General features: G+C 40.7%; 1 protein-coding gene across 1 annotated transcript in view; it reads right to left on the minus strand.

Annotated features, from left to right (window-relative positions):
• Positions 1-13,426, minus strand: part of LOC126155890 (poly [ADP-ribose] polymerase tankyrase-1-like) — a 41,544-nt gene that overhangs the window by 11,667 nt on the left and 16,451 nt on the right. Inside the window, exon 2 of the mRNA XM_049916261.1 lies at positions 2,381-2,518. Coding sequence (XP_049772218.1) covers positions 2,381-2,518 — 138 coding nt within the window. The remainder of the gene's footprint in view (positions 1-2,380; positions 2,519-13,426) is intronic.

A 13,426-nucleotide genomic window follows, 5' to 3' on the forward strand; every position in this document is an offset into this window, starting at 1 on the left:
AAGGAAGGAACTCTGAAGAAACCTTGTCAAACAGAGAAAATACTTAAACTGTTTGATGAAAAGAAAAAGCACAACAATATTCAGGGAAAGACAGGAATACAGATAGCATTATGGGCCACTAAGGATGAAATCAATCGGAAGTTTCGGGAAAGTAAAAATAGAATGGCTGCAGGAAGAATCAGAAGGAATCGAAAAGGAATTGTCGTAGGAAGGATACATTCAGCACATAGAAAAGTCGGAAAAACCTACAGTGAAGTTAAATGCAAGAATTGCAACTTTAAGAGTTAGAAAGAAATTTCACTGTTAAATGTGCAGGAGAGAGTAGACGGCAGAAAACAGTACGTTGAAGACTTCTGTGAGTGGGAGGAACTATCAGATGACGTGACAGAAGAAGAAATGGAAGCCGAACTGGAAAACGTGGGGGACTGGCCATTAGAATTTAACAGAGCTTTGGGAAACTTGCACACAGACAAGGCCTAATGGTTAGTTAACGTTCATTCAGAATTTACATGATCGTTGGGGAAGGTGATAATAGAAAGTCTATTCAAGGTTGTGCATAGAATCCCTAAGTTATAACAACATAAAAGAACCATCCAGACACTACGGAAGACAGCAAGAGCCGATAAGTGTGATAGCTTTCGCACAATGAGCTGAACAGGTCATGAATCCAAATTACTGATAAGAATAACAACAGGCCGATCTGACCTTCGACTTGATAGTGGAAGGACTGCGTAAGAAAAATCAAGAGGTCTTCATTGAATTAGTCGAACTTTATGACACAGTGAAAATTTACTAAATCTAAAAAAATAGGTATTAGAGATAGGGAACAGCAGATAACGTATAATATGTACAATAAACAACAAGGATTGGTACTCTGATTAAAGATGATGCAAGACAGGGATGCACGTAGCGTCCATAAATGTCCACTGAAGAATCGTTGGTGGAAGTGAAGAAAATTCCAACAATTTAATTAAAATTCAGGGTGAAAAGGTTTCATTGATAAAATTCACTGGTAATATTTCTGTGTTCCCTGACAGTGTGAAAGAATCGTCGGAGTTTCTAAATGTAATGAACTGTCGAATAAGCACATAATTAGGGATTATGAACAGCAGAAAGAGGAAAGCATTGGGGAGCAGCAGAAATAACATTGGTGGCAGATCAGGATTAAGGACAACGAAGTAGACGAACTGTAGGGATTCTGCTACCTGTGAAGGCAATTTATGCTGAGGGACAAAGCGAGGTTGTTGTAAAAAGTAATGTAGTACTGGAAACAGGACATTCCTCACAAAACAAAGCTACTGGTACCAAAGATAAGCCTTAACTGGGGAAGAGACATCTGAATATATATTTAGAGCACAGTACTGTGTAAAAATGAATCGTAGATTGTGAGAAAAGCGGGGAGAGAATTGGAGCATTCTAAATTAGTTGCTATGGAAGGATATTGAAATTAGGCGATGTCATAAGAGAGGAACTACTGAAGGTCTCTGCAGAATAGGTAAGGTTAGCGATAAATGGAAAACGGTGATAAGAAGAAGAGGCAGCGTAATATGTGAAGGCATCAAGAAACAACTGCCATGGTACCAGAGGAAGCTGTAGAGTGTAGAAACAGTAGGGGAAGACAAAGATGGGAATGCATAGCACAAATTATTGAGGACTTCTTGTGCCCATGGCACTCTAAATCTGTTATTCCAACAGACAGAAACATCATCCACAAAAGGCAGAGTTTCTGCTTTGCATATCTGTGGTTACCTGGAATGGCTGTTACATCATACTATGGTGGAGCGACCAAGGTGATCCACACCCTGACAAGCTAGGTTTTGCCGACATTCGCTTCTGTTTGTTGCTTGATGAGTGTATTTATTGTTACTAGCAGACATTTTATGTCAAATTATAGGATTCTCATTCCTACTAACCACACCAAATGATCTCATAAACATGTGCTTATCCGACCTCTGCTAGAACATTGCAATACGACAAGAGTATTAGACGTTCATCTCTTTTTACGTAGATTCAGTGTAGTCATACTCTCTCCCTATCGCTAGAGTTTCTTCGTATGACATTGGCTAACATGCCTGAATTATTGTTGGCATTGTTTACTGATTCTGATGAGAATAAATCACAGAAATGTCGACATTAACTCACTGTTTTCCCTACATACCAATTCGTAATTAATCGCTCTCACCTGATACAACTTGCTAATCCTGTGGATGCCGCATCATTGTTCATCTGACTGTGTGTTCTGATTTTATTTCCTGATGACTTTGCTGACCCTCATTAAGTCTAGACTGAGCATTTACACTCTGTTTTTCGGTGTTTATATCTTATCTACCACATAAAGGTGGTGTGTGTGTGGGGGGGGGGGGGGGCTGGAAGAACTCACCGCATGCGAGAGACAGTGGCTTCATCAGGTGCAGGAGTCTTTTGCAGCACAGCAGCGGCAGGAGTCTGACGGGGTGTGCCGGCAGAGGTGGTCGCTGTGGCACTGGTGGTGGGCCTCATCTGTATAGCGGCTGGTGCGCTGCACACACAGACAGAGGCACAGTGTGAGCAGGAATGTCCACACGAGGATCTGGGGGCGTCTCGCTGCAGCCATTACTGCTGAGGGACTATCCACACACACACGAATGAAGAACACACACCAACAATAGGAGTAGCGGTCCAGGTAGTGCAAATGACTTGCCACTGACATAATCATGTTCAGTTGCAGCACCTGAGAGATCCGCACAGGAGTTATCACAATATCATACAGACGTATCTGAACGACCTCAAATGGATTCTGCCTGTTTGCATGCAACCCACGTATCTGAACTGTTTTGCAATTCGTATGCTCCCTTTTTGATATTATCCCTTTACTCCACCTAATGAACGTTCTAAAACTGGGTGGGTACCAATCCCTGATGTGTAGCTTCTAAAAACAGTACAGATCGAACTATGTGCTAGCTGTTATTATGCTAACAGACAGTCAAATGCTGAGGACAAATTACATTTCAAAACATTGAGAAGTATAATGATTGACACTTCAAGACATATAGCTTAACATGTACTATCATTATCGAAGGGGACTTGCTCATCAGTTAGCAGGTGGTTCCACACTACTACCGTTAACTACATACGAAAGGTCTTAAATATCGTTTCACCACAGAAAAGCAAATGTGTGCTTGTTTACATGTTGAAATCTTGAAATGTCGTAACACAAAGTTTGGTACTGGATGGGTAATTGAACCCAGCAATTATTAGGATTGTTACTAAGCACAATAATACGTTAGATATCCAGTATACACCAGTAGCTGAAATGAATATATAAAAAATTTTGTTACTTCACTGGGACTTGAACCCATCACCTATAATTGATTTTGGTGACTCAGGGTTTCTGTTCTTTAAGAATGTTAATCAGGAGGGCGGTGCTGTATAATTGGAAGAGGTCTGGAAGCAGTTGAAGATTGCAACTGTATTTTATCATTCCCAGACATACAATCCTATTAATTGTATGATGTATGCAGTAGCGGACTTAGAGTCAGCCGCATGTTAGTTATGATGGTAAGCAAACGGAAGCTTAAGAGAATTGTTAGGAGGAATCAACGTGTAAATAAGTGGAATACTGAGGTGCTGAACAATGAGACGGCTATCTGAATTTCTTTGAGGCTGTCGATAAAGCGTTAGTGAATGACTCAACTGGAATTTCAGCTGTACAGCAGTTGATGCCAGAAAAGGCGAAATACGAAAGTTGAACAGATTAATGATGTGGTTCAAGTGAAGCAACTCTGAAGAAAACTTCGCGAACGGTAAAATGTACATGAAATGATTGATGGAAGAAAGACGTCAGGGAAAGTTAGGAACACATTATTACAGGTCACTAAGAAACGTAATTCTACATTCTAGGGAGGACAATGTACAATGACTGCAGAAAGGTTCAGGATAAATAAGTATAAAGAGATCGTAGGACCCAAATATTTAGCACACTGAGAGCTCTGAACATCCTTCAGTGAAATTAAATACCAGTGTGATAACACAACCTCCAGATGCCAAACACTCTGATCGGGGTCAAACGTACTATGTCGATGAAGTATTTATCGAAACGAGACTTGCGAAAAGGTAACTAAAAGCATCACTAGAGCTGCTGAGCACAGGAAAAGCGTGTTTATGAGTAACTGCACCATAGATCTCGTTTGGGTGAGAAGGTAGAGCTTTTAAACTCCACTGTTGACAATTTTTTTTAACTGCGTACGCGTGAAACTGTCATATGTTACAAAATTTTCCTAACGTGTAAAAAGGGTTTTCGGAGTTTGTAGCACTGTTCTTTTGGCAGTGTGCTATCCATCGTTAGATGGACGTCATGTACTTACTATTTACCATATTATTTTCTTTTTTGTTAATTACTGTTATCACTAATAGTTCTCCAAGTGTGATGCTTTTGTTTCTTTAGTTTTCTGTTACGATTGTATATTCCGTGAAACTGTAAATGTATCCTATACGTTTTCTGCTTCCAGAAAGGTGAAGTGCAGCCAGATTGCAAGAGCACATTGCTGTAAACTCCGAGTAGCAGTATTACATGTCATAAGCACGTTGTGCAATATAACCCTTTCTTGCACAATAAGGTAAAAAGTTTGGCTTCCTTGGAGTTTAATCCCGTAATCCTTGATGCAGGACTCTATGGTTCTAACAGTTTCCCCCACTAATCACCATGTGTTATGTATCTACAGTTGTACCTCTGAAGTGCTCTGCAGTTTTGTTGTTACTTTTAATTGACATTTACGCCCGTTCTGCTGGTTGACAACACACAGAAATAACCATATCAGAGTTTTGGTTGATACTATATTGACATACAAACTTTGGTACCAATCTGTCTGTCATCCGCAGGTTTAGGTGTAAGAGTTAGAAAAGAATTTCACTGCTAAACGCAGAGAGACGGGAGAGAGACAAAGAGAGAGATTGTTGAAAACAGTTCACTTACCACCTCTATTAGAGGGGGGAATATTGGATGACATTATAAGAGGAGATTTGAAAGAAGGATTGGAAACCACTGGACTGGCCGTTAGACTCACAGTCTAGCAAAGATCTGGAAGACTTGCGCAAAAGCAAAGCAGAATTGTTAGATAGCATTGCTTAGGGATTTATATCATGCTTGCCAAATGTTGCAAAGAAATGGCTATTCAATTTCATCTATAGCATTTATGGGCCTAGAGAGATACCAACAACCTTGCAAAACAATATAATCTCAATACTTTACATGCGAGCGAGGACCGATAAATGCGAATGCCGAGGACCGATAAATCCGAATGTTTTCGCACAATCAGCTAAATAGCTCACGAACCCAAATTGGTAACTAGATTTACAAGTAGAAGAATGGTAGAATCAACCGAGATCTGTTAGAGAAGCATACGTTTGGATTTAACAAAGGTAAAAACTCCAGAGAGAAACATCTACTCTTGCACTTGATAAGGGAAGCAAGGAGTAAGAGGAGTCACAGAACCAACATCGGAGTAGACACCCTGTAAAGGTATTGACAATGTAAAGTAATGCAACGCATGTGCAATACTGAAAAGAGACGTCTAAGATATAGAGCTCAAGTAGGTTATACAGGGTGTTACAAAAAGGTACGGCCAAGCTTTCAGGAAACATTCCTCACACACAAATAAAGAAAAGATGTTATGTGGACATGTGTCCGGAAACGCTTAATTTCCATGTTAGAGCTCATTTTAGTTTCGTCAGTATGTACTGTACTTCCTCGATTCACGGCCAGTTGGCACAGTTTAAGGAAGGTAATGTTGACTTCGGTGCTTCTGTTGACATGCGACCCATTGCGCTACAGTATTAGCATCAAGCACATCTGTACGTAGCATCAACAGGTTAGTGTCCATCACGAACGTGGTTTTGCAGTCTGTGCAATGTTTACAAATGCGGAGTTGGCAGATGCCCATTTGATGTATGGATTGGCATGGGGCAATAGCCGTGCCGCAGTACGTTTGCATCGAGACAGATTTCCAGAACGAAGGTGTCCCGACAGGAAAACGTTCGAAGCAATTAATCGGCGTCTTAGGGAGCACGGAACATTCCAGCCTATGACTTGCGACTGGGGAAGACCTAGAAAGACGAGGACACCTGCAATGGACGAGGCAATTCTTCGTGAAGTTGACGATTACCCTAATGTCAGCGTCAGAGAAGTTGCTGCTGTACAAGGTAACGTTGACCACGTCACTGTATGGAGAGTGCTACGGGAGAACCAGTTGTTTCCGTACCATGTACAGCGTGTGCAGGCACTATCAGCAGCTGATTGGCCTCCACGGGTACACTTCTGCGAATGGTTCATCCAACAATGTGTCAATCCTCATTTCAGTGCAAATGTTGTCTTTATGGATGAGGCTTCATTCCAACGTGATCAAATTGCAAATTTTCACAATCAACATGTGTGGGCTGACGAGAATCCGCACGCAATTGTGCAATCACGTCATCAACACAGATTTTCTGTGAACGTTTGGGCAGGAATTGGTGAAGTCTTGATTGGGCCCCATGTACCTCCACCTACGCTCAATGGAGCACGTTATCATGATTTCATACGGGATACTCTACCTGTGCTACTAGAACATGTGCCTTTATAAGTACGACACAACATGTGGTTCATGCACGATGGAGCTCCTGCACATTTCAGTCGAAGTGTTCGTACGCTTCTCAACAACAGATTCGGTGACTGATGGATTGGTAGAGGTGGACAAATTCCATGGCCTCCACGCTCTCCTGACCTCAGCCCTCTTGACTTTCATTTATGGCGGCATTTGAAAGCTCTTGTCTAAGCAACCCTGGTACCAAATGTAGAGACTCTTCGTGCTCGTATTGTGGACGGCTGTGATACAAATCCCATTCTCCAGGGCTACATCAGTGCATCAGGGATTCCATGCGACTTAGGGTGGATGCATGTATCCTCGCTAACGGAGGACATTTTGAACATTTCCTGTAACAAAGTGTTTGAAGTCACGCTGGTACGTTCTGTTGCTGTGTGTTTACATTCCATAATTAATGTGATTTGAAGAGAAGTAATAAAATGAGCTCTAACATGGAAAGTAAGCATTTCCAGACACATGTCCACGTAACATATTTTCTTTCTTTGTGTGTGAGGAATGTTTCCTGAAAGTTTGGCCGCACCTTTTTGTAACACCCTGTATAAATTACTGTATCTACAATAAACAATAAGGAACAGAAGAAAGTGAAGAAACAAGTTCTACTACTAAAGAGGTGTAAAACAGGGATTCATTTAGTCACCGCAGTTATTCAAACTGAACATCAGGCAATCTCTAATGAAATTGAATAACCTTCCATGAATATAATTAAAATCGAGGGTGAGGGTATTCCATTGATAAAATTCACTGATGATATTACCATAGTCACCGAAAATGAGGAAGAATTATTATATCTGCTGAATGCAACAAACAATTCGATTAGCACAGAATTATGATGTAACCAAAAGAAAGACAGGAGTATTGGGAAGCAGCATAAATAACACCAGTGACAAACTTAACATCGAAATTAGAGATCAAAGAAAAAGGAATTTCTGTGATTCTGTTACCTCGGAACCAAATTCACACTGATGGACAAAGCGAAGCTGTTATAAGAAGTAATATAGCAAAAGAAACCACATCATTCCAGAAAAATAAAGGCTACTCCTAACAAAGATATGCTACAATTTGGTGATGGAATATCTGAGAACGTATATTGGAGCTCAGCAGTTTATGACAATGTATCTTGGATTATGGGAGACACGAAAAAAGAAGAGAATTGGCACAATAAAAATGTGGTGCAACAGGGGGATGTTATGAAGTAGGTGAAGGAATACATAAAGCATTATGGAATTACTCAGACGGGTAAGTGTAGACGGCAGTATATAGAATACTGTGACAAGTAGAATGGACACCGTAGTGTGATATACCAGAAGACATGAAATAACTGCCATGGGGAGGAATCAGCAGAGCGGCAAAACTATAGAGAAAGGCAAAGATTCCAATACATCAAACAAATAACTGAAGACTGAGGATGCAAACGTCATTTGTGACAAAGACACCAAACCCGAACCATCTCCTCCCAGATTAAATATGAGGTTCTCAGCACTCTAAATGTGTTGTCAGACTGTAATATCATATATAGTAGGCGTGCATGGCTTTGAATGTGTGTGTTTATCACGAATACCTGTTATGCCTAAATATCTGTATATTGGTGCAAACAAGTTGGTTCATATGGTTCAAATGGCTCTGAGCACTATGCGACTTAACTTCTGAGGTCATCAGTCGCCTATAACTTAGAACTGATTAAACCTAACTAACCTAAGGACATCACACACATCCATGCCCGAGGCAGGATTCGAACCTGCGACCGTAGCGGTCGCTCGGCTCCAGACTGCAGCGCCTAGAACCGCACAGCCAGACAAATTGGTCCATACCCTAAGAAGCTTGGGCAGATCCGACCTTCTGATCCGACTATTGCATTTGTTTTATTTCTTGAAGAGTGTAATTCTTGTTACTAGCACATACGTAATCCGGAATTCTGGTATATATTCTCCTTTGTTATTTCTAACAACGAATATGAATTTTCTCACAAACTTGTCTTTACTCACCCCTGCAACGGAATTCCAATTTCCTATGATTTTCAGGTGTTCATATCTTTTTAAATACTGTGTTACACATACAGCGCTCTCATATTCCCTATCTGTGACTACATTTCCAGTGTGTGATGTCGGGTTCATGCCTGAATTTGTGATGGATTGATTTACTGATTCTGATCGGAATAATAGCTTACTATTTTCTCTACCAACCCATTTTCAATTAACCTTCCTCTCGTGGTACACTGATGCCTCACCCTGAGGAAACAGCCCATTATTCATCTGACCAAATGTTGTCATTACTTAACTTTTGGTCTTGCTGATCCTCATTGAATCTAGACTGAGCCTTTACATTTCCGTTTTCAGGTTTTCTACCATCTCTACAACATACTGGTAACATGTGCGTGTGTGTTCACTCACCGCCTGACAGGTGGAGGCGTGTTGGGCACCACAGCTGCAGCAGTCCTCTGTCTGTGTGTGTCAGCAGAGGTGGAGGCGGCGGTGGTGACGTCGGTGGTTGCACTGCTGCTGGTGGTGGTGGTGGTTATTATTGCGCTCCTGGGCCTCATGTGTGTATTGGCTGGTGCGCTGCACATATAGAGAGAGAGGCACTCTGTGAGCTGGCTGGTGCGTCCAAGCGCGGATGTGGGTGCGGTTCGCTACCGCCAGCGCTGCTGAGGGGTTGACTTCACACTGGCAACTGGCGGGTGACAGGTGTGGACACAATGCAAACGACTTATTACTGACATAATCACATTTAGTTGAAGCCCCTGACCTGCACACTACTCTTTCTCTGAATACCGCACAGTAGGGAGTTCAAAACGAAAAGTGTTAAAAAGGTACATCCAACGTGCAGCACTCGTATAAACCATAGCGACAGAATTATTAGACACGTGAGCTCAGGTACTATCATCCTCAAAATTATCCAAATGCACTGAACTCCACTCCACCTGATAGGTATGGACCAATGTAATGTTACTGTCCTGTAGTTCCACTGCTCTGTTTCTGTTAGAGGCTTTTCTCTGTACAAAATGGTTACTGCAAGTGGCCACTTGAGAAAACTGATCTGTAACAATGTCAGTCCACAATCAAACTAAGGTCACAAAAATGTAAATATCAGGAAACCTGTTATTACTAGATAACTGTCTTCAACGCATATAAACTGAAGTTTATTGCAAGAAATGACATTTCAAAACCTGAGTTTCAACTTGAAATTACGTGACGGAAACTTTTGAACTAGCCTGGCATCCAGGACTCCAATCGAGCATCCAACTTCTGTGAATGCAAAATGCGAAAGATCTCAAGTACCGTTTCAGCCGCAGGTAAGCAAGTGTGTGCCTGTTTAAATTTTGAAGTCTTCAAATGTACAATGAAGTTTTGTGTTGGATGGAGATTTGAACCCAGAGCCTAATAGGTTTGTTAACTGAGCACAATAATAGGTAAGATATTCAAACATTTCAACCGTAGCTAGACGTAAAAGGGAAATGATGAGACAAAGAATTTTGTTACTCACCTGGATTTTAAGCCACCACCTACCATTCTTTTCAGTGTCTCAGGGTTTCTGTTCTTTAAGAAGGTTAAGGAGGCAGGTGGTGGTGCATACCTGGTAACGTAGCACTGGAGGATTCCAGCTACATTATAGCATTCCCAGACAGAGGATGCGATGAATTATAAGACGTATGCAGGAGCGGATGTAGAGTTAAAAACGAGTTAGTTATGATGGTGAGTAAATGGAGGCTTAAAGCAATTCTTAGGAGCAAACACTGTGAAAATAATTGGGATACTAAATTACTGAGGAATAAAATGGCTATTGGCACTTCTATGAGAATTTAGATAATTCAATAATTAAAGTCAGAGTGGGAATTTCACGGGAACAGTACTAGATGTCAGAAAAGACGAAACATGAAAGTTGAACAGACTAATGTTTGTGCAACGAAAGCAACTCGGAAGAGATGTTTGCTAACGAAAAAAGGTACAAAAATGATTGACGAAGGAAAGAAGCACAACAGTCAGGGAAATTTCGGAATACAGTATTACAGCTCACTAAAGAATGTAATTCTAATTTCGAGGGACGATAAAGTAGAATGACTGCAAAAAGATTTAGTATAAATAAATAAAAGGTGATCGTAGATCGCACACATTTTGTACACTGCAAACTCTAAAAATGCTTCAGTGAAATGAAATGTAAGGGTGACGACACCAATACCCCACCTCCAGATGTCAGATGTCAGACACTGAGATCATTACCAGACGTTCTATGTCGATGAAGTGTTTATTAAAACAGAACATGCGAAACGCTAATTAAAGATATCACGCGAGTTGCTGGTAACAGGAGCAGCGTATTTGTGTGCAACTTCATCTCGTTGGGGTGTGAGGGTAGAGCGTTTAAACCCCACTGATGACAATTTTATTTAAGTGCATATGCGTGAAACTGTTATGTGGTACAACATTATCCTGCCATGTGAAAGGACTTTTTGGACTTTGTAGCAATGTTATTACGGCAGTCTGGTTTCGCTTCGTTAGACGAACGTCATATACTTATTATTTCTCTTATTATTTCCTTTACTATTAATTAATGTTATTTCTAATACTTCCGCACGTGTGATGCAACTGTTTCTTTAGTTTTCTGTTCTTGTGGTACATTCTGTGAAACTACAAGCGTACCCTATTGGTTTACAACTATCAGTGCAACGAAAAGCAGGCAGACTGCCAAGAAAACGTTGCTGTAGAGAACTTTGTCGTAAACTCCGAACAGCAATATTTACATGAAATAATCACATTGTCCCATATAAAACTTTCACGCATAGTAAAGTAAAACGTTTGGTGTCGTTTGGGATCAAAACCGTGATCCTTGTTGCAGGACTCTACCAATGTCACCCAGCAAGCAACATACGTTACTTACTCACGGTGACACGTATGATGTGCTCTGTAGTTCTGGTGTCACTTTTAATTAACGTTTACGCCAGTTCTGCTAGATGACAGCACGCAGAACTAACTAAATCGGAGCGTTGGTTGGTACTCTATAGATATACAAATTTTGGTACCAATCTGTCTGACATCAGGAGATTTGGATGTAGGAGTTAGGAAAGAATTCCACTGGTAAACGGAGGGAGAAGTGGGAGAGAGACAGAGAGAGGGAGGGAGAGAAAGACAGCGAGAGAGATTGGAGATTGCTGAAAACAGTTTACTGAGAACCTACATGAGGGGAAAGACTATCGGATGACATTAGACAAGCAGAAATGAAAGCTGCGTTCGAAAATATAGTGGATTGGCCGTTAGACTCACAGTGTTATAACGCTCTGGAAGACTTCCGCAAAAACAAAGCAGAATTGTTAGATAACAGTCCTTTGCAATTTATGTTATGCTTGCGGAATATTGCGATTAAACGACTATTCAACTTCATCTGTAGAATCTATGTGACTAGAGCCATGCCAACAACCTTCCAAAAAAAATATCATCTTCGTACTTCACATGTGAGCGAGGACCGAGAAATGCGAAAGCTGCTGAACGATAAATGCGAAAGTTTTCGCACAGTAGGCGAAACAGTATGTGAATCCCAATTACTGACTAGATTAATATCTAGGACAATGGAAGAAGAAACTGAGATCCCTTAGGGGACCATAAGTAGGGATTTATCAAAGGTTAAGGCTCCTGAGTGGCAAATATGTTTTTACACTTGATAAGGGAAACAAGGTGTAGGGGAAGTCAAGGAACCATCATTGGATTAGCCGTCCTTTAAAAAGATTGACAATGTAAAGCAATGCTTCACATGTGCAATTCTCAAAACATACCTGTGCGATATAGGTAACAGGCTGATTATATAAATTACAATACGTACAATAATCAACAAGGAACAGTATTAATTAAGGAAAGAAGTACTATGATTAAACACGTGCAAAACAAGGATTTAGTAAGTGTCTGCAGTTATTCAACCTGAAGATGAGGCAATCTTTCATGTATATGAATAACATACAAGGAATTTAATTATTTCTTTGATAAAATTGTCTGGTGACGTTGCCATATTTACCGAAAGAGAGGAAGAATTACCAGAGTTGCTGACTGCAATTAACAGTTCAATGAGTAACGAATTAAGATTTAACCAAATGAATGACGGAAGTATTGGGGAGCAGCTGAAATAAAATCAGCGACAAAATTAACATCAACATTAGAGACCAAAGAACAAGGAATTTCAGCGATTCTGTTAGATGGAAAGCAAATTTGCACTGTGGTACAAAACGAGGTTGTGAGAAGAAGTAATATTGCGAAGGAAAACAGATCATTCCAGAAAAAAACAAGGCTACTGCTACCAAAGGGAGGCCTCAGTTTTGTGACGGAACATCTGAGAATGTACGTATGGAGCACACTAGTAGTATATGACTGTGAATCATGGATTATGGGAGATACAGGAAGAGAAGAGAATTAGAGCATTCAAAATGTGGTGCAACAGAGGGATGTTGAGAAGCAGGTGTAGGAATACATAAGGAATTGTGGAATTTCTCAGCCGGATATGTGAAGATGGCAGTATATAGAATGTGGCAATAAGAATTGCCGCCGTAGTAGGATATATCGGAAAATATCAGCGAATAACTGCCATGGTACTGGAGGGAGAAGCAGAGAGTAAAAACTATAGAGAAAGATAAAGATTAGAATACATTCAACAAATACCTGTGGTGCAACAGAGGCATGTTGAGAAGTAGGTGTAGGAATACATAAGGAACTGTGGAATTTCTCAGCCGGATACGTGAAGATGGCAGTATACAGAATGTCGTAAGAAGAATCGCCACCGTAGTAGGATATATCTGAAGACATCAGGGAATAACTGTCATGGTACTGGAGGGAGAA

This window comes from Schistocerca cancellata, unplaced genomic scaffold (genome assembly GCF_023864275.1).
Source record: "Schistocerca cancellata isolate TAMUIC-IGC-003103 unplaced genomic scaffold, iqSchCanc2.1 HiC_scaffold_1101, whole genome shotgun sequence".
Taxonomy (NCBI): Eukaryota; Metazoa; Arthropoda; class Insecta; order Orthoptera; family Acrididae; genus Schistocerca; species Schistocerca cancellata.